The sequence below is a fragment of the Oryzias latipes genome, chromosome 21, assembly GCF_053564925.1.
Source record: "Oryzias latipes strain Hd-rR chromosome 21, Olatipes_Hd-rR_3.1".
Classification (NCBI taxonomy): domain Eukaryota; kingdom Metazoa; phylum Chordata; class Actinopteri; order Beloniformes; family Adrianichthyidae; genus Oryzias; species Oryzias latipes.
Window position 1 is genome coordinate 6544768 of NC_136257.1, and position 22205 is coordinate 6566972.

The 22205-nt window shown below is 40.2% G+C and overlaps 1 protein-coding gene across 1 annotated transcript in view; it reads left to right on the forward strand.

Moving 5' to 3' along the window:
* klf7b (Kruppel like factor 7b) overlaps positions 1-21746 on the forward strand; it is a 90792-nt gene extending 69046 nt beyond the window's left edge. Inside the window, exon 4 of the mRNA XM_004081436.5 lies at positions 13678-21746. Within this exon, the coding sequence (XP_004081484.1) occupies positions 13678-13729 (52 nt within the window). The 3' untranslated portion in view covers positions 13730-21746. The remainder of the gene's footprint in view (positions 1-13677) is intronic.
* The last annotated feature ends 459 nt before the right edge of the window (positions 21747-22205 follow it).

Consider the following 22205-nt stretch of genomic DNA (forward strand, 5'->3'; position numbering starts at 1 on the left):
CTAATTTGGGTTTTACATTTTGTGTTCCATTTTTTGTGATTGTATTAGAAAGATTTGTTATTTATTTGGTGTTTAAAGGTGGTACATAATGTATATACACAATCTTCTTAGAGACATTTGCTATATGTTGTGTTTGTTGTCGTTGTAGTTTAATTTCTTTGGATGTATAGAAAGGAAATGAAAAGAAGTTGCAGCATTGATTAAAAAAGCATAAAAGAGACATTTACTGTCTGATGTTACATCTGTAGGAGTGTACTGAGACTGGGTTTTGTTTTGGAGCACATTCATATATTTTGTTTGTAAAAAAAAAAAAAAGATAAAATATAAAGTTAATTGTATTTTGGATGAATAAAAAAGCAATGATTAGTGCTAAGGATGTATAAAAGACAAACAAAACAAAGGAAATTGCTGTATTTTAGTGTTGAACTAGGCTTTCTAACTGTTCTACTTTCTGTCTGCCACTCGTGGCTAATTTACATGTGAGCACACAGCCGGGGGGGGGGGGGGGGGGGGGGGGGGGCTAACTCCACTCCTGCAGCAGGGGAGACTGATGAAAAGCTTGAGGATGTAAGATTGAATAAATAAAATCCTAGAGTTGACCAGTTCATTTTATAAATGTAAATATTTTTTATTTTGGTGCTGATAAACTAAACAGATTTTATGATAAAAATATTTGCTTGAGTCAAAATGTCCAAAAATTTGCTTTCAGCACAATAGGGTGATTAAGGTGGTTAAATGTTTCTCGTACGTATAGTGCTGCTTTTCAAACGTGGAGCTTTGTAAGACGCATCTAATTCTGAAATCTCAGCTTCCTGAGATAAACGGCTGATTTCCTATGAAGCTTGATTATATGATCATGCTTCATGATCATTTATGAACATATATAGCTCGTCCAAAATTGTCATATCCATGGGTTCAGAATGGAAGTTTCATCAAATCTATTTAATTTCAGTGAGATCAGACAAAGAATGTGAACGTGAGAGCAACATTTGTGCACGGCGAGATACCCAACTTCGCCGCTCTGTCACGACCACACCCCCGCGTTGAAAGATTTGTTTTTCATCAGAGTAAACTTCAATGGTTTTTCAACAGGTGGACGTCATTTTGAGGTGTGTTTGCTCATCCTACTTGGAGCAGTGATGCTCCAAGTAAAACATGTCATTTCCTGTTGCCAACAGGTGGCGCTACACCTGTTTCGGATTTTTCCACTGCAGATGTGTTCAAAGTCAGACTACAATCATGCACAACAAATTTGGATCAGATTAGATTATTTATGGCTGAGTAATGGCCATTTTTCTTTTCATGGCGTGATTTCGAAACGACCTCAAATTTTGACGCGCCGCCACGGTCACAAACAACCGTAAAAACTTAAAAGCTTCGCAATTTAAGATCGGACATGTGTTTAGTTTACAAAACCAAAGTTTGGAGTCATTGTTCAAAAATCTCTAGGAGGAGTTCGTTCTAGAACGAGGCCTGCAAAGGACCAAAATAGAGCAAAACTGACATATTGACATCAATATAGCAGACTTCCTGTGCGACTGACAGCTTGGTCCCAAGAGACTTTTTTGTAGGTTTCCATCTGATGAACATGTCCTGTAAATATCAAGCTTGTATGTTAAAGAACATGGCGGGGCTCTCAAAAACAAACATGGTAGGTGGCGCTATTGAGCCGTTTTTTGTTCACCCATGCAAGTGCTGTGTATCTAAGTTGGAGATATGTAAGAGGCCTCTCATTCTGAAATCTCAGCCTCGTGATACAAACGGCTGATTTTTTATGAATTTTTAATTATCTGACTGCAACGCAATCAACCACTTCCTGTTTGGTGGTGGCTTGCGCAGGCACCGTCAGGTGTACACCCATGAAACTTTAGACGATGAGAGAAGACCCTTATGAGTATCTCCTGTTGTAATTTTATGAATGTCGGACAAAGCACAGAGAAAAGATAGGTCAGAATGTGACATAAAATGTATTTGTCAATATCTAGGTGGCGCTATGGAGCTCGTCCAAGATTGTCATATCCATGGGTTCAGAATGGAAGCCTCATCACCTCTATTGAATTTCAGTGAGATTGGACAAGGAATGTGCACGTGAGAGCAACTTTTGTGTGCATGGCGAGACGCCCAACTTCGCCGCTCTGTCACGACCACACCCCCGCATTGAAAGTTATGGCTTTTTATCAGAGTAAACATCAATGGCTTTTCAACAGGTGGACATCATTTTGAGGTGTGTCGGCTCATCCTACTTGGAGCAGTGATGCTCCAAGTAAAACATGTCATTTCCTTTTACCAGCAGGTGGCGCTACACCTATTCCAGATTCTTCCACTGCAGATGTGTTCAAAGTCAGACTACAATCATGCATATCAACTTTGGATAATATTGGATTTTGCATGGCTGAGTAATGGCCATTTTTCTTTTCATGGCGTGTTTTCAAAATGACCTCCATTTTCGACGCGCCGCCACGGTCACAAACAACCTTAAAAACGTAAAAGCTTCGCAATTTAACATCGGACATGTGTTCAGTTTACAAAACCAAAGTTTGGAGTCATTATTCACAAATCTCTAGGAGGAGTTCGCTCTAGAGTGAGGCCTGCAAATGTCCAAAATGAAGCAAAAATGACATATTGACCTCAATATATCAGACTTCCTGTGCGAGTGACAGGTGGGTCCTTTCAGACTTTTTTGTAGGTCTCCATCTGAAGAACATGCCCTGTAAAAATCAAGCTTGTACGTTAAAGCGTATGCGGGGCGTCGGGACAAAAGTCACTGTAGGTGGCGCTATCAAGCCGTTTTTCTGCGCCCATGCCAATCTCCTATAAAATACGAAATTTTTCGCGACTCCTGATGTGTGTGCCAAATTTGGTGAGTTTTGGGGTATGTTAAAGGCCTCAAAAAGGCGACTCTTCCGGTAGAATAATAATAATAATAATAATAATAATAAACATTCGAATTACAATAGGGTCCTTGCACTCCGTGCTCGGGCCCTAATAAATATGCTTTTCTATTCTGCTTAAAGACTAATCACTGACTTTGCTTCACTGAACACATTAAATGAAAAACGATTAAACTGATGTGAGACAAATTAGCTGCCGATTCATTTATTTAAATCCTCAGAGTTATCACTAGAACAGTTGGCTGCTACATTTTTTTGAAAGCGCCTCTGAACATATTTTAATGCATGCAGCACAGCGGGGAATCAGTCAAAGTCTCTGACAAATGAGAAATAAGACTACATTCTTCATCCAGTGCATGTCGTGCAGTGATCAAAAGCTGAAATGTTCTACAACAAATGCATTTTTTTCTTTAAATAAGTAAAGATAAACAGAACAGTCACTTTGAAAGCAAAAATGACTGTTTTTTCATGTTATTTTTTGTAGCTGCTATGCAAGAAGACTAAATATAGAAGATGCAGTGATGAGCAGTGCTGTTATCTTCAACCAAGTTAGCTGGAAGTGGATTCAGGTCAATGAGGGACCTGCTTCCACTCAGGAATTGATTGCAGATTTATTGACTTTCCAGTCATGTTGTCTGGCAGGCGGCCGGCTGCGTTGTTCACTGATCCTGTGTCAGTGTGTTTGTTTTACACCGCTTCTGCAGACAGGGGAGAACAAAAGGACAAACGGATGAGGGGATGTCCGTCCCGGGCTGGAAATAAACTGATAAGGAGATGAAAGCTCACAGAATGTTTGTCAGAACTGCAGCGCAGCAAAGTGCTGCTCTTTTAACATTTACTTTAAAGATTGTGGGTGTGCTGTAAAGTGTTTTCGGGGTTTGAACCCCATGCACCGTTTCGGTCCAATTCAGTTCTGGTTTCAAGCTTCTACTACAGTCCTTAAAATTAGCATGTAAATAAAATACATGTGGGCTTCTTACCGTTTGGTTTCTTTTAAACCAGTATGGCCATTTTGGGAGGATTTAATCTCCCAGCATGATGGTATATCCAAAAAAAAGCATATTGGTAAAACAACACCATGTAGCGTCCATCTAAGTGGTCATAAGTGTCTACCACTACAGTGCTGCCTTAGGGTTTGGACGTTCTCACGTAAAGATTGCTTGTAGTGGTGAGACGCTGTTGCTAAACTACACCCAGAGAATAGAACTGAGCTACAAAGACAAATAATATTTATTTTAACTATTAGAATGAAGGTTTAGCTTTAAAAATGACAGATACAGTTAAACTAAATGATTGGGGAAGAACGGGAAAAACTCCCGACAAACTCCTAGTGGTTGTTGAGCGAACTGCATCTGGCTCCGCTTGGCTTGCCACACAAATGTGTTCTGGAATTTAATCCGAATCTGAATTCATTCCATACCCTTACATTTAGCTCTACAGGTGGAGTGCTTGGAAAATACATAGCGACATCCGTTATCAACTTTCACTTTGATCAAGTTATCAAAGTGAAAGACTTCGATTAAACTGAAATATTAAAAGGAAAATTCACACAAGTGCCTCAAAACAATTATTGGCATTAGTCCAAAAGCATGTTAACATGTCATTCACGTGTTAGACTCATAAATGTAGACCATCTCAGTTAGCTGGGTTAGCTTGCAGGTTCATTTGTGGATTGTAATACAGCAAAAGTAAGTGGGCGCGTAGCAATAACTAAACTGCTTTGTGTGACACACTCATGTAGCAGCAGTTGGGAAGTTTCTGACTATTCCAAACTGTCATGGCCATAAAAACCCCCACGGCCGGGTAGAAATGTTGAGAGACTGGAGTTGATACCAGCGCCGCAGCCTTCCCGGCAGAACAGCCTGTCGTCTGCTCTGACCCGAGCAGCAGTGGCAACACTCCAGAGGGGGAACCGTTGAGAGGGAGCAGCACGCCTCGGTGAACATCATTTACCTCGTCTGTCCTGTTAGTCAAACTGAAGTGGAGGCCTAAAAATAAAGAAACAACGGACCTTCAAGAGCCGGGTTCTGTTGGCCGACCTGCGTGGATCATTACCGTTATCAGAGCTGGCATCTGGCCCTCAAAGAAGGAGAGAAAAGTGTATGTGCGCTTACTCATGCTCCTATTAAATAGATTCTGGCTATTGGCAAGCAGGTTGCATCTAATTGAGTGGCACCAAATGCCAGCTCCACTTCCACTGTGTGTGTGTGTGTCAGTGAGTGAGTGTGTGTGGGCTTGCAGTAGCTTTCCAATCTACAAAACACACACACATAAACTTTTGCCCCAGAGACAGAGTAATTGGCTGTTTTGGGTTCCCTCTAGTTTGGGTTTTAGACATCAAATCCCCACCAAACCTGCTGGCAGCTTCTAATCCCGCCTAAGAGCCGGAGCAGCGCCGGAGCTGCGCTCGCTCCTTCCTGGAACGCAAACACAAAAACTGCAGAAACACAAAAGCATTTAGATGCAAAGTCATAATTGGTTCGCATGAATATTTAAATGTCAAGACATAACACGAATTGTGGGAAACACAAAGGCGTAAGCTGCTTCACGTCTGCGGCTTGCTCCGCCTCACATGGCGAGCGGGGGCCGACGAATTCTGTCACTGAGGAGCTGACATTTTCTGAAGCTCAAATGAAGTAGAAGAAGTTGGCCAAAACACATTCAAGAATTGATTAAACAAGCATTTTTTTTAGAGTGTAAGCCTTCAGATGTACTTTCTGCTTCACGGTTAACATGGTAACCACGGTTACTAGACTCTACCAGCCTGTTTCACAACATACGAAGGCCTAAGCTGCTGATGCACAGTTCTTTTGCTTTGAGTTCAGGACTGGTTCCTGATGTTCTTTGGACCGTGAGTAAATGTTGATCTATTGGGTTCCACTAAAATATCTGCAAACATCTTAATTCACAACATATTAGATTTACCAGCAATATATGAGAGCATTTTACCTTCATCATTAACCATTACTCTAGTATAATACATGGATTGAAAGACATTTGCAACTTTTAAGACCCACTTCCATCCTCTTTTGATCTATTTTAGAAGTGTTCCCGGTGGTCTTTTACACATTTATCATTTTAATTCAGATTTGTGGGCAAATCCCTTGGCGCAAAGCCACTCCCTCTTCCCCTCCCAATTACTGAGAGCTCTCTGTTTACACAGTCCCTCGCATTCCCAACCTAACATTACCGGTACAGCTATCCAGCCGTCCAGTGGACGCATCAGGATGGAGCGGAGCAGAAAACTTGTGGCCAACCCATTGTAGCACCTAGTCACAGCTACAAGCTTTTTCAAATGGCATTTGATTCACAATGATTTGAGTAAAAAAATACTCAGAAATGTAGTTTTAAGCTGAATTTTCTTTATCTATGTCTTCCATCATCAGAAAAAATGCTACAGAACACGTTAAAAACACCAAAAACACAACTTTCATCTGAGTGGGTCTTCAAGTTACAAGTCAGTTCCCTGTCACTCCAATGGGAAGTGATCCAGTGTAGATGGAGTCTGGTTTTTCAATCTGCTTATACTCAGGAGGCTCTTTGATCTCAACACTGGGAGCCAAAAGAGTTTCATTGACAGGCGATGGCTAATTCAACATTTTCCAGCAACTCTTAGACTTTTCCTGCTGAAGGAGTGACGTCTGTAGGAAGTTTTAGGTCACATGACCCCATCTTTTGTCTTTCTGATTATTACTACTGTGAATGCCTTCATCTCAGGGCTACATGGCAGTGTAGTGGTTGGCACTCTAGCCTCACAGCAAGAACCCTGGTTCAACTCTCAGCTGGTTCTTTTTTGTGTAGAGTTTGCATGTTCTCCCCATGTATCCGTGGGCTTTGTCCGGGCACCCGGCATCTCCTTTAGTCCAAAAACATGCTTTCTATGGTAATGGATGACTCTAAATGTTTCCTTGGTGGGATTGTGTGGACCAGCAACAGACTGCTTACTCATCCAGGGTGAACTCCACTTCTGCCCCACAGCATCGGAGACATGACCCCAAAAGGGGATCAAGTGGGTTTGAAAGATGAATGGATGATCTTAACTCACTCAGTGTGGGAGTTTGTCCATGTTCAACGCCAAAGAAAGTATTCTCCATAATCACAACTGCATCCATTTGATTGACAAGTTGATTTGACTTAGCACAGTATCATTAAAAATTCATTTATGTCTCAACTTTCCCTTTTGAACGCTGCTCAGTCAAGCTACGACAACAGTTTTAACACAAATAGAGATTCAAACTGAGCAAAGAGGACACTTTAAATGACAAAATGACTCCTTATTACATGTCAGAATGTGGAATAATCGGTTTCATTTACCTAAAAACAAAATTTAAAACAGCTTTGAATGAAAAAAAAGTTTGAGTTTCCAGAGAAGTGATTTCATAAACTTTTTCAACCCAGCTTCACCACGATTGTAACGACAAAACAGCATTTGTACAACTATTTGGTTTTTAGTTGTAACTTTTTCTGTTTCAAAGTGTATCTGAGTTTTATATTCCCTCAAGAGTTTAAAATTAAATATTACGTTTTCAAATCTGATCTGTTTATGTTCAATGATTTTGCTGAACGTTTGCATAAACAGAAATGAGACTGCATTTTCTTTCATTTCTTATCTTTTTTTAACGACATTTCAATAGCTGTAGCCCTTAAAGACACTTCTGCCCTTTCCCTCTGAGCTTCTTTGATCAAATCTAAGCGGGACCTGAAGCCCATACAGTACAGTACCAGACAGATTCCCTCTCCATCCACCGCAGACACATCTGTGGTGGGTGGAGAGCGCCAAACATTTCCATAAGAATGGCGGAAAGTGGCAGCCATGGAGAAGTTAACATTTGATAGAATGTTCAATGTGACACTATTCCTCCAGGGGATACACAAACACACACTCACACAAATGCACACAGGGCTGTGTTATTAATCCTTCCTAATCAAGCAAAGACCCCCCGATGCTTTTGGGGGATGGGAGGAGGAGGAGGAGGAGCAGGAGGACCGGCGGAGAGAGGAGAGGTTAGAGGAGGATAATAAGGAAGTATGTGTGCATTTAAGGGGAATGAAGGAGGGGTGAGGAGGTACCAGCTGGACTGGCTGCAACGCCCCCCAACAGTGACACCGAAGCTGGCATGGCCATCTGTGCAGACGCACACACACACATGCACAGATCAGTGAAGGTGTACAGTAGGTACCACATGGCCGGCGAAGGAGTGAAGTGAAACGCTTGACTGGGGACAACAAAGAGCAGAGTTCAGCTGTTGGGATTGGTTTTCACAATGGAGAGGGGTTTTTTTCACACTGATGCCGAGGAAGTTACACTCCAACCTCCAAAAACAGAGGTCAAAATAAAAATAAAAACCTGGAACATTTTGTGACCATCTTCATGTCTATGAAAAGTAGACTTAAATCTGATCAAAATGTTTACAGACTTGGCTTCTTTGATGTTTTGTGACGGCGCAGAAAACCTAAACTTTTTCTGAAACTGGATGGACTTTGCAGTAAAAATTAACCAACTTTAAGCTGCAAGATAAAAATTACGATTTTCGACTAAAATGTCAAGGGGCAACACTTTGACTTCCTGTTTGAAGCCTGTTTCACAAAGGTTGATAGTTGGAGCCAGGTCTGTTTACCAGTGGAATCAAAGAGACTTTTCATACAATCGATTCCCATCAGGGCGGCAGTAGTGCAGAGGTAGAGTGGTCAACCTCTTGTCACAGGTTCAATTCCTACCTTGCCTGTTCATGCGTCAAAGTGTCCTTGGGTAAGACATAGAACTCCAGAAATTCTTCTGGTGGTCACATGTTGAGTGTGAATATTTATCTGTGCACTTTGGACATCAATTAAGGTAAAAAGGACAACATGAGTACAAACCTTTAATAAAACTGTTGAGTTTTACAGAAGTAAACTGGCTCACAGTCTTTTTCCATAAAAGTTAGTCACATGAGTGATTAGATTGAACCCTACGGCTAGATCTCACCAGCGACATTTAAATAACACACAATCCTTGACATCCTTTTTGACCATTTATGCGATCAATGTTAAAATGTTGATTCAGTTGATGAAAGCGCCTTTTCATACCAACTTTGCACCAATATGCAACACCAACGTGAAGTGTTGTGTAACGGCGCACGCACATCCTACGGATTTTTTCTCTTAATAAATCACAATCAATTTTAAATGTAGCCCAGCTTTTGCGGCTTCATGACACGCCCCATAGTTGCCCATAAATAGTCCGTGAAACGCCTACAAGGTAATATTCATTGATTGCGAAATCATGGCAAACAAATACAGAGAGGAAATCAAAAAAACGTAACTTCACTCAATGTGGAGTAGAAGTTATCGAGGTGGAAAAGAGGAGAAAATGTTGTTTGGAGGGCACAGTGTGGGCATTACTAATGCCAAAAAGGCACGTGAGCGGCAAACGGTGGCTGACGACGTAAATGCTGTAGCCTCACAACCTCGGACTGTGGCCGAAATAAAAGCCCACAGAGCTCCAACAGGACGGCTCGAGGAAGTCGGAACCGGCTCATAAGCCACTCGTCCTCGTTTGCCAGCACGTCTTCTTGCTGTCTAAAGATGCGTTCACTCCGAATTCTTCCATTTGCCACATCTTCTAAGAGCGCAAGATCAGCCATTGTGCGTCATTACGCATTGTGATGGGGCATTTTATTTCCATCCATTTAATTACATCTGACAAGCTACAGATGTCGGTAATAATCAACGTGGAAATGGGAAATTGTTCAGCGCAAATGTAATTTCTTGTTGCTTTCTGAATGGTTGAGACATACGCCATACATTGTTTTATCAAAAATAAAACAAACTAAAGGCATGTACCTCTGCCGGTTCCAAGCCCGGTTTGAGAAGGTTGCGTCAGGAAGGGCATCCGGCGTAAAACATTGCCAAATTTACCATGCGACTCGTTCGCTGTGGCGACCCCTGATGGGAGAAGCCGAAAGTGGAAGAAGAAGAAAACAAACTAAAGGCATATGCATGAAAACCATAATTCCGTAGCTTATGAAGAAATGTTTTAACATGAAAACAACTTTCCCCAGTGGACAATTAATGCATCTCTCTCTATCTATCCATCTGTCTTTCTGTCTGCACCTATATCTGCTCCGCCAGACGGACACATTGACGAGAATGTCAGTTTTGTACATTATTTTGTTCTGTTAACTATATTATTTATGAGGATGAATTGCACAACATGCCAATATTGCAGAACATATTTCACTTTTCTTTTTGCAAATAAGTGTTCATTTGAATTTCTGTTGTAATTTTTGTTTGATCTTTTTTGTTTGTTTCACTGCTGATCGATCAAACGGGTGTTCGTGTAGGCTGTTAATTGTAAGACTTGCTTTGTGAAGTCTTCATGTTATTTATGAGAGGCATGTAAAAATGAAGATTTTTGAAGCTTGAATTTACTCTAATGTTGCTTTCACAGTCTTGAATTGGAGACAGAGGCTCAGACACGAAATATAAGAGGTTTAGGCATTTCAGTCTATGAATAAGTCCATAAATATTTAGGGCGCCAGCCAGGGCTTCACTGTAAGCCGATGAGCTCAGTTGAATTTGTGCAGTTCTTGACTGATCGATGCAGCTTTGAACTTTGTGGAGTCTGGAGGAGAACATCAGGACTGTGAGTCATACAAGGAGACCTTTAAAGCATCAATGCTGGTGTTTATCAGTGTCTGCTTTTGTTTTGTTTTTGGTTTATTGTTCAAGACCCAGCCTAACACACACACACCAACACATATTTAATGAGCCTAACTAATTAATAAAGAATTTCTCTTCTGGCAAATTGAATTTTTTATTTCTCATTTTTGTCTTCCCACATTTGCTCTCGCCTCTTGTTTAGTCATATCATTTGAGCTGAAAATAATTGCGGATGTTCAGTTTTTATGCGCCCGCGATCAATAAAGCAGCGGTCGTAAAACTGACACACACTTGTGAATTCCGCTGTGTGTCGTACATCACCGCCTCCTGGTTTTATGTTATCAGGTGCACTTGGTACCAGAGTTAAACGGGCCGGGATTAAGGAGCCCTGCCAACCCGCCTGCATCCATATTGGTGTTCACTCTGCATATCTAATTAGTCTCCAAAGTTGTACATTATTCGCAGTTCCAGAGGTGATTTACGAGCGTGATGCAGTCCTGTTTAGAGAATCACACTGAGCGGGTCTTTATTCATCTTTAAGTCAGTGATGAAGCAACCCAAAAGTCATCTCTGAATGTCCGTGGGCTTTTTTTCCCTCCATTCCTATTCAAATTTGATCTTTTTACAGCTACCGACAACAGCGAGCACATGGTAGAAAAAGATATCTATTTTCCAACGCCCACAGTTTCCCATTAAACCCAATGGAAGTATATTTCAGATGGAAAAAGATTTACAGGTATTTGCAGACAACCTATAAATATTTTAGAGGATCCAAAAAAAAAAGTGGAGCCTCACTTTCTTGGGAAGGAATTTATGTATTTTTCCCACCAAATACATTACTCAAAGTAGTACGAGAGGATAAGCGATAAAATAAGATAAAAATGGACAGAGCTCACACCTAAAGAGATTCATGACTCCAAATACTTCAGTCTTGATTTATAAACGAAGAAACTGGATCTAAAATGTATGAAAAAGTGTTTTTTATTAGACGTGGAACACACAAAGGTCTTTCTATCTACAGACTCCTCACTCTTGTCAATTATCTAGGTTTTACCATAACCTTAGATTAATTTGAAGATGTAAACTAAGTGTCTTTAACATAACCATTGTAGAGTGGATATGTTGTACACAAATAAAGAAATATAGCCACCCAGCATCTAAACCAGCATAATAATATATGTAAAAATTGTGAAAAATTAACATAAAGTGAAGCATTTAAGCTCAAGGGCAAAAATAATAAACCACATGGACCAAACTCAAATGTCTAATCTAATGCCTGACCTTCTAAAAAAGGTTGAATAATAGGAAATTAAGTAACATGACCTCGTGAACCTAACAAAGCAGGGGAAAAAATCATTGAAAAAGGGGTTCATCCCAACTGCTTCACCAGCACAATTCATAATGGAGCCAAAAATGGCTCAGTATTTGAACTCTCCATCCTCCGATCTAGAACAACCACCAGTTAATCCCAGAACATCTGGATAAGGAACAGAAGGTCCCACACATTGACTGCATATGACAACTGGATATATTTGCTCATATTTGTCAGAATAACCATTCTTGCTATTCTACTTTCTTTTTTTTTTGCATGTATTAGCTAATCCTAATATTTTTTCATGGTGTTTTTTCTGTCATCCAAGTGATAAACTGACCAATGCCTAAATGAAAGTAGGTGGTGCCTGTCGGCCCTCCACGTCTAACGTTCCAAACATCCGAAATGTCTGATTGATAGACACTTGAATGGGGAGTGGACTTACAACAAGCTCAGTCCTGATTGGCAAGAGTGGCGGCCATATAACTGTTGTCTCAGACTAATCAGGCTAATCGCTGCATACTGACAATGTCTGGCTGCAACATGGCGGCGACTGTTTGGTGAAAAAATGGCAACTGAATTAACTTTAGTTGGTTCGAGTAAGTAAGCCGTGTTCTATGGGAGAGGTCACACTCACTCGGTCCAGTTCTCGTTTACATTCAATGGTCAAACACACGGACAGGAACGCTAACTATGCTACAACAATACAATTTACAAAACCCCACACAGAAAAAAAGACAAATATACGAGAAAAGTTGTAACAGTATTTTTTATATACGTCTTTTGTTATTGGTTTTACTTCGTCTCCTGTACTCTGAAGCGGATAACACCAGAGCTTTAGCTCCACTTTTTCTGTAACTCTTCAATGGTTTACACCAGGGGTGTCAAACTCATTTTGGTCCGGGGCCACATTCAGCCCGTCTGATCTCAAGTGGGCCGGAGCAGCAACGTAAAGGCAAAATAACCGCTTTATCTTAGTTTTTTACTCGGTTGGAAAAAATGCCTCAACCAACATAGAAGCCTAATCACTTGGGGCCAATGGAAATCAAAATTAATTTCAATAAAAAAAAGTTGGTCTATTCAAATTAATACAGACTGAATATTTTACATCTGACTCGGAAGCAATCCAGAAACTTTTCTTTATGTTAAGTCTCTTAGTGGTGCTGAATGTTATAATTTTTGAGCACTGCGATGTTGATCACATACCAAGCATGGGGGTTTTGCATTCTGCTTCGTGAAAGAAAGAAAAAACTCTGTCCATTTTTCCTGGAAGGCTCTTCACTCCACTTCACATTTGACAACATTTTGGTCATTAGGGTGTCACTAATGATCATCCTTATCGCAAGATAACAGCGGTAAGGCTCATAGGGAACCAAAGTGCATCTTACCCAGACACAGAACTGTTATGTTTTACTTTTGGCACGTGCAGAGATATGCTGTTTCACCTGTTTTGCCTTTCCTTTGATTCCCCCTAGTGGCAGAATAGCAAATTTCGGTGATTTTAAAAAAAAATCATAACTTGCCACAGGAATGGACTAGAAACTTGCTTTCTTTTTTAATCATCCTTATGATTTTTACTCTTCATGTGTGGGCCAGATTAAACCACCTGGCGGGCCGGAGACGGCCCGCGGGCCGTATGTTTGACACCCCTGGTTTACACGATTAGCGTAATTCCAGCTGGTAGAAGAGGTATGATAGGTCAAAGAGTTGTGACGTTTAGGTGTCGTCTGCGACGTCTCCGCTGTTAAAGGGTTAACTTCTGTATCTCCTGTAGCCCTTTTTTCTAAAGTCACTCGAGTGTTTCACTCTTGACCTTTCCCCTTGTATCCGTAGGTGCTTCTCCCGGTCGGACCACCTGGCCCTGCACATGAAACGGCACATTTGAGAGCAAAACGAGCAGGCGATGGATGGAGAGGAGGAGCAAAGGAAGAAGAGGAGGAGCGAGAGAGGAACGCGCAGGCTAGCTGCCTTCCACCCGCCCCGTTCGTCCTGTCCAGCTTTTACGAACAGGATGGAAACGAGGAGCAGCTAGATTGTTGTTTTTCTTTAAATCTTCACTTTCAAGTTTTTCGCACATGGATTTCTGATCGCATCATCCCGGTGAACCCCGGCAGCTGTCACGCCGCTCTGGGGACTTGGACACTGCCAAACCACACACACCCTACTCACACTCCGCCGCCTTATTTCTGTCTCTTTATCCATTGTGTTTACATGATTGAGTCACTTTTTTGAGGAGGTAGTTCAGTGAAGAAATACTCATAGCTGTTCGTGTTTTACCGATATTCAACCCGTTTTTATTGCTTTTTCGAACATAAGAAACCATCATCTGCCGCAGTCAGATTCTGAAATCAACGTGAAGAAAAACAACAATGCCTATTCTGTGGGAGAGACTACATGGACTGGCTCATAGCATGGCTGACAATCGGACCCAGGGCCCGGGAGTGGGGGGTGTTTTTCGGAGCGCCCTTGGGACCTCGGTCGGCAAAAGCTGCTGCAGCTCTCAGGCTCTCCTCCAGGGGGCGTTTGCATCTCTCACCTTCACCGAGACGCCTGGCGCCTCCGCAGGCCATCTGACAGAAATGCGCAGCGACACTTTCTTCCCTTTTTTTATCTACTTAGAGGATGTTAATTCTTCATAATGTTCTTATTAAAAAACAATGACACTTTGCTCTTTTTTCTCTTGGAGAAAATGTCTTAAAACTCACTGGGTTTGAGAGAAAAACACAAAAAAAAAACAACTCAAGAATCTACGATGATTTCAGCAGAATGTGTGGGAAGAGAAGAACTCAAATCCCGAGGAAACTCACTCTGCCCCTGCAGCCCGCAACAAATCAGTGGATGGAGTTTGATTTGGACTCAAAACAAAAAGCAGAGACGTCTTGGTTTCTTTGGTTCTGTTTGTCCTGCAGCTGAAATCTTGGGATGACCTTTTCCAGTTTAGCTCTCCACCAGGAGAAGTATCCAGCTAAAACTGGCAGTTTTTTTGTTTAAGTCCTTTTCTTTTCAAAGAATGTTCTGAAAGTCACTCCTGTGAGCTTTCAGACTCATCTCCACGGCAACACCACAGAGCAAGAGCGAAGGAGGAAAAAAGCTGCTTTTTGGTTCATCACATCGGACTCCAGACGTCAACCAACTTATGCCTGTTGGTTCTGAACAAACCAGGTCACCAAGGCCTGTCATTTGCCTGTTTCCTATTCGTTGACTGCACTGACTTTATTTCCAATGTTACCTGTGCTTTTTCTGCTTTATTTTTGACAGCAACAAAAAAGGAAAAAAAGGAACATGAAAAAAAAAATCATATAAGATTTTTTTAAAGTCATACAAAAAAATATCTATCTCACTTTAACACACTCAAAGCAAGCACATGGACTCCGATAACACCCGCTGCAGTTCCTGTGGCTTCTTCCAAGAGAAAAAAAATAGGATCAGTAATAAACCTACCAACGGGGTTAAAAGATACAAAACACGACATGGCAGACGTCACGGCAAACACACACACACTCACACACTCTCCAGCTCATGAACAAACACCCCAGGAATAAAACACTCTGCTCCAGAATCGTTTTCACAGTAGATGCAGAAAGTGTTGTTTAGTGGAAGAGAACCTTTGCTCTTGGCTGAAGGTTCAAGACGCTTCTCCAAATGTTTGGATGGCAGAAATCGGCCTCTTCTCAACTCACGCAGAACTTCTGCGCCTCATTGGAAGCACTTCAGAGTCTGTGATTATGTTTTGCTACAGCGGAGTGCACCAGTTTGGAAAAATCAGGAAAAACTTCATGTCAAGTCAAATCAGAAACTTAATGACCAGCCTGCAGTAAGAATCTCAGTTTTTGATTAAACAGTTAATCTAAACATGTTCATTTTGCATGTACCCCTAAAAATTTGGTTTGGTTCTACTTCATTTGATATACGTTTGGGTATCTAAACGCGCTAGTTCTCTGATCATGTCTTATAAGTGAAACTGGGGCAGCAGGTAAATTATGACTCATGAATCTTTAAGACATTTGGGAATCAGCTGATTTTAAATATAATAGGTACATAATCCTGGTTAACTGTTTTTTGAATTTTTTGTAGCTTTAAAAAAAAACAAATGATTTTAAAATCTTCGCTAGCCACAGATGTAGTGTTCCCTGCGCATCTGACGTTGGTGTGACTTTTCTCTGACTTCATGATCAGAAAAAAGTCTTGCAAACATCCTTTTTTTTATTATGCTAGCAAATCCCTGCTAGAATTTAACTAATTACATCCCAGGCTATGTCCATATTCCCGAACAACTAAAAACTATATAGTGCAGGACGATCTGGTACACTAGATTTTAGTAGGCAAAAATATGTTTTAGCTACAGCTGGAATCCAACCACTGACTGGAAGAGTAAACATGGAGGCTAACCCATAATCAAAGTCTGTTTTCTTTGCTCAATATTTAAAATAGACGGCTGTTGCCATCAAAGCATTAAACCCCCAAAGCTCCGCCTCTGCTCATCATCATTAAAATGCCTCAGCACACATGCCAACAGTTTTACGCTAACTGATGCTGACTGCTGCAGATTTCTAGAGCTGGTGGGGGGGTTTCACACCCACATTCTGCCAGTTGGTCTTGCCAAACATGATCAGGTGAAATAGCAATGTTCCCCTCTGTGGGGGAGTGGGGGTGGGGGATCGATCAATATCAAAAAAACCTTCAGCCATGGGCAGAGCCTCGTCTTCTGATGAAGAACTTTCCATCTAGCGGCAGTTTTCTCTGTTGCCTTTTATCCATCTTCTGGATGTTAAAAAACCTGGCGATAGGAAAACGAGGGTTTTAATGTTGGTTTTCCTGGACTTTTCCAGCTTTTATTTGTCATTTTCGGATGGCTTGGATGATGGAGTCCCTCTAAATGGCTGAGGCTCTCCGCTATAGAACATACAATCATAGGTGAATGATGATCATGAGCACTTTCAGCCGGTTTTCACGTCAGGCACAATGTGAGGGAAGCGGCCATCCAGACCGTTTTGAGGGAGAACACGATTGATGCTAAACAATTTTCAAGCTTGGTTTTAATCCTGTTTTACTTTTTTATCTTGTATGTATTTATTTATTTATTTACCCCCCTCCTCCCTGAGAATTTCATTCATTCGTTCATGCAGAAAACAAAACTCCTTGATCTCAGAGGCTGAGTTACATTCAAAAGATTCAAACATTCAAACAACCACAGAATCTGGCTTCCTCTGATTTCATCAAACTCTTCTCAGAAAAAGTTCCTATTTGTTTGAGAGCCCAATGAAGCTTTTTATTTACTTCTCTGATCCCAAAAAACTGTTTGTGGCGATCATCTTCAGTGCAGAAATAATAATTAACAGTTTTCATAATTAGTCAAACCATAAATTACTTCAAACTGCAATCTGACTTTTTCAAAGTTGCTTAATAAATGTGTTGATTGAGGGGAAAAAATCGAAAGAACAAATGATAATGAACGTAGACGACAGGACTGCACGATAAAAGAAAAACTCGCAATGTGCGAAATTAGTCATCAATATTCCAATGAAAAATAAATTTGCGATATATTTACAAATAGCAAAACAAAAATAACTAATAAATCATTTCCATTTCACTGCAACAGTCATTTAAAAGTTAAATTATACACCAAATGAACCCTCGTCCACTTAGAAGGCGGGCATCTAAAATCAAAGGGCTCCGTCCTATTGGTTAACCACATGAAGGGGTCGATCAAATGCGTAAATGGCTTCATTTGATTCGTTAAATATTTCAAGCCGGCATGAGAGTGTTTTAGCATGTCTGTTAAGATTTAAGGAAACTATTTATCGCAATTTACTCTCTTGCAATACAGGGGTCGAGCGGGCCTAGTTAAGTATTCCCTAAATACTTCTGAGTAAAACAGAAGAACTACATTCAACTGTAACACAAAGCAGTTACAACCTGAACAGAAATCCACCCTGACATTAATGTCACTTCAGATACAAATTCATTTTCAGTTTTCGTCGTATTAGTTTAAGTCTGTTGGAGAAAGTTTTCTGTAGCCTTGGGTTCTTTATTTTTTCCCCCAGGTTCCTCCAAGCTGCAACCCTGCAGCTCCTCTCGGCACAGATACCTTTGGGTAATCCTTTAGCACTGCGGTTGCACCGAGATAGCTCAAAGTCAGAGGAAAACACAGAAACACCTTTACCAGAAATCTTATCCTACCCCATACATTTAACGTTTTGCAAGTAAGACTAATAAAAAAATAATCAGGAACACACATACATGTTCAAATTAGACCTTTTTTTTTTGTATTTCATGGCTTAAAAACTAAACAAATGACCTTTTCTTGTGCAAAGTCCCAACAAAGATTTTATCCCCGTCCATCAAGCGTTCCTCTTCTTTCCATTTCCTCCATGGTCATCCCCCATCTCCGCCCACAGCAGTGATCCCTGCTCTGTCAGGAACGCTGAATGCACACTTAACACATTTTCCCAAAGATTTGCAAAGTTACTGTTGTGAATGTAGTTCAACCATCAGAAATGGAGCGCGCAGGTAAAGCATGATGGGTAGGAGCTGGAAACTGAAGGGATTGTTTAAATCTTGATGGCAGACGTGCTCTCCATGCATCACAGCATTCTCAGGCTGCTGTCAGCTGGAGCCAAACTAATTGCTCTGTAAATGTAAAAAACAAAAAATTGCTTTCTTGGTCTTATGGGTCACCCAGTGTCATGGCTCTAGCAGCAAAACAAGAGCAAAGTAGCTTTAGTTGAAGTTAGCCTCTTAGCATTGGGAGAGTCTCATTTCAGAGTCACAGGCGGACTGTAACTCTTTATAAAATATCAATCTGCTGTGGTACATAAATGTTAACTCAGCAATATTTGTCCAAATTCCCTCCCTACTCCCTAACAGCTAAAAGTCTGTATAGTGCGGGACTATCCAGTTCTCTGGATTTTTATGTCAATTGGACACCTTGCTCACTCCTTTTTCTTTTAAATGACATAAAACCAAATTTTATGAAGACTATGTATGAATGATGATATTACAAATCGTTAAATCGCAATGCATTGTGGTTTATATTTGCCAATCTAGTGAGCATCCATAAACACAAGCTGGGGACCTGGATTTTGCAATTGTAGATTTGGACACGCCGAAATATGGCAACCGTGCTATTTAGAGCACTAAATAGGGAAGGAATTTGGACACAAGCATCGAGTTGTTTTCACTGTGGCGAGTCAGTCGGACGCCAAAACGTGGTAATATTTGCATCTTCTTAACTTAAAGTGCAGAAGAAATAAAACTTCTACTCAAAGTTCCCTTGAAGGTTCAGGTGCAGTCCCAAAAGAAATTGCCACTCCAAGTATATCACTTTACAACCTTTACATCCGGCCCCTTTTATTTTGTTGCATCTCCTTTATGAAAATGTGGAATCATCGCTTTAACAGATTTTTGAATGTAACGCGTGTTTAACCAAGAGAAAATTCTGTTTGCCAGATTCATATACTTGCAAAACCACTTTTGTGAAGCGGGCTCCAGAATCAGAGGACAAAAGTGAGGAGAGGTCATCTTCGTTCTTGTTCCGATTGCAGAAACTCCGGTAGAAAACGTTGCCACATGAAGGTGTTTTCCGAAGGCCTCAGCTGTCCCACCGTATGGTTCTGAAGCGACTATAGCGCCCCTCCTGGCAGCTTTTGTAAATAGCGTGTGATCTTACATGCAGACCTCTCTGTTTGAAACTTACCATGTGTGGCAACAGCACATTTCTGTAGATCTGCTTTAGTTCTTGCAGCCATTGCACTTAACGTGATTATACTTAGCTATTGCACTCTTCACACTGCTAGCATAGTCTGTTTAAGCACTCTGTCAAATATCCACTTAACATTTTATTTTTTACACGACTAGGATGTACTTTGCCACCAAGAACCATCGTCTACTAATCCAGTTGGGTCAGACCAACCTGCCCCCCACCCTCCAGTGAAATGCCTTTTTCAATCACTGTTCCCCTGGGGGAGTGTCCTTTGCCAACACTCAGCCAGACTTGGTTAAACTTTCGTGGTATCAACGGCATCCCAGAATGACTGTCGCTAACTACTGTGTTTGTTCATGCTTGATGTGTAGGTATATAACAAATCCAAACATCTAAGCTCCACGTATCTGTAACGCTTCACTCCACACTCCGCACTATAAACCCTCTTCACCCAAAACCCACAATCGTCAAAGTCCTCTGGAGCCCAGCATGCTCCGAAATCCAACTCTTCTGACAATTTCTTTCATGAGCTCTGGGGTGTGGGCGCTCCCACAACTTCTTTGTTGAGATTTCAGTAACTTTTTGAAATCACCAGCTAAATATTCTCCTATGGTACTTTTTTTTTTTTGTTTTTTTTTCCATTTTCCATTGAAGTCGGTCCTCAGTAATTTCAAACTCTGGAAAGCCTCTCAGTATGTGAAGAAAGGATTGGTCTAAAAACGAATTTTGTTAGTTTTATTGTGGTTCCCTAAAAATCTGGACGGGCTGCATTTAGTCTGTCGTTTTTCAATACTCGGTCTCAGCAAATAATTGAAGATTGAATTGGCTTCCAAAATACCAGAACCATACAGCGCTGTCCTTTGGGGCCAGAATGTTGGAGTGCAGAAGTGAGAGGAATAATCCAAAAACTAATACTCCAAACGATAGTAGGCCAAAAGTAGTTGGCAGTCGATTTTCCATCACTTCTTAGCGAATGAGGCTAACAACGAAACGCTAACCTTCTTCTTGACGTGACTGCTAAATGCAAATCGTTTTTTTTTTTTAATTTGTCATTAAGTTAACAGTAAGCAAGTTAGTAAATATCATTTAAGAATTGCTATATACACAGTCATTAAAGTGCCATAAAATTAAGAAAATAGCATATTGTGTTTGGATCCATTCCCCTTTGAGCTAAATTTTAAATCTTTACTTCACGATTTGATTGAAATACTTCATTCAAATTCTGTCCCTGCATCCCTGCCACTTAGAATAAAAATTAAGATTGTAAATGTTGCACAGCTGCATCATCCCTGCAGGTCAAAAAGAAACTGTTTTAATCAGTTTTAGGCCAGATGAAAGAAACGTACAATCTATTTAGCTTTCATTTATGTTAAAGGTGTTGATATCGTGCTTTGTTTTTTTAAATTAAAAAAACAAATAAAACATCTCTAATCAAGAGTCTGACCAACCAGACTCTTGATTGCCATCATTAACATTGTTTTAAACAGATAAGAAGATGCTAATTTATACAGTTTTTAGTATTTTTTTTTTGGTTTTATAAATAAATCACCTCATACTTACACGCTGTAATAATTCAAATCTGCATGTTTCAATTCTACGTTCATTTGTATTGATCTTTATTATAAAATCCCATTTACATCACTATTCCTTATACATAAATTCTAAATTCCTTTTTTCCACATACTGTTTGGCTAATCCAGCACATCATGGAAAGTGTATTCTCCTGTTTTGTCCTAATCCAGCCTCTGTCGAGCAATCCCAGCTCTGTCTCTTCTGGGATGGCGTGTGGAGAAGTGGAAACTATGACAAGCTCCTGTGTGTTTGATCACCTCTCCACCGCACTTCCCATCCGTCCTCCCAGAGCTCTGTATCTGATACTTTCATATCAACGTTGGATCTGGAAGCTTTCATTCTCACTCTCCGTTCTTTTTTCTGCCAACTCCAGTTGGGATTGAAGTTCTGTTGTTTCACTTACAATTTTTGCTGTACAAAGTGTTTAAAATATTATTTGTATTATATGATGTTAGTACGGTAATGTTCTTTATTAAGGAAGAAGAAAATTTATTTTTGTTACTGGTCTGTTTCATAATTCTTTTCTAAATTGGTATTGTAAGATATCTATGCAAGAACTGTTAAGTGGAGCATTTTTATTTAAGAATGTAATATGTGTAATAAATAGTAGAATCTGGTTACAGCCCAACATGTTTGTGTTTTTTTACAGTTCTTGACTATTGATTTATATATTTACTAGTGGTGTCATATGATTATTTTTTGACAGATTTTTTAATTATGACCTGTAAATAATTTAATGTCATTAATCAAAGCTAATAATTGCTATGAAAATCTTCCTTTTGATGTATTTTTATTTAAATTCTAACAGTAAAATATCAAAATACAATTGAAAAAGTGGATTTATAAAGTCTTTTATTATAATAGATTTCTAATCTTTACTTTTACACCACTAAGGGAAAGTTTTTTAATCTTAAACAATTAAGGCAAAAGAAAAATCAGGAGTGCTCTAATTTAACACAATACTTTTCTGATCAATCCAAACATTGACCACCAACTACTTTTGTCTGGAAGAGTTTTGCTGTTGTTCCACACTGCAATGAATAACTGGAAGAACATCTGTTGCTGTTCACCTTTTGGCAAATCCCTT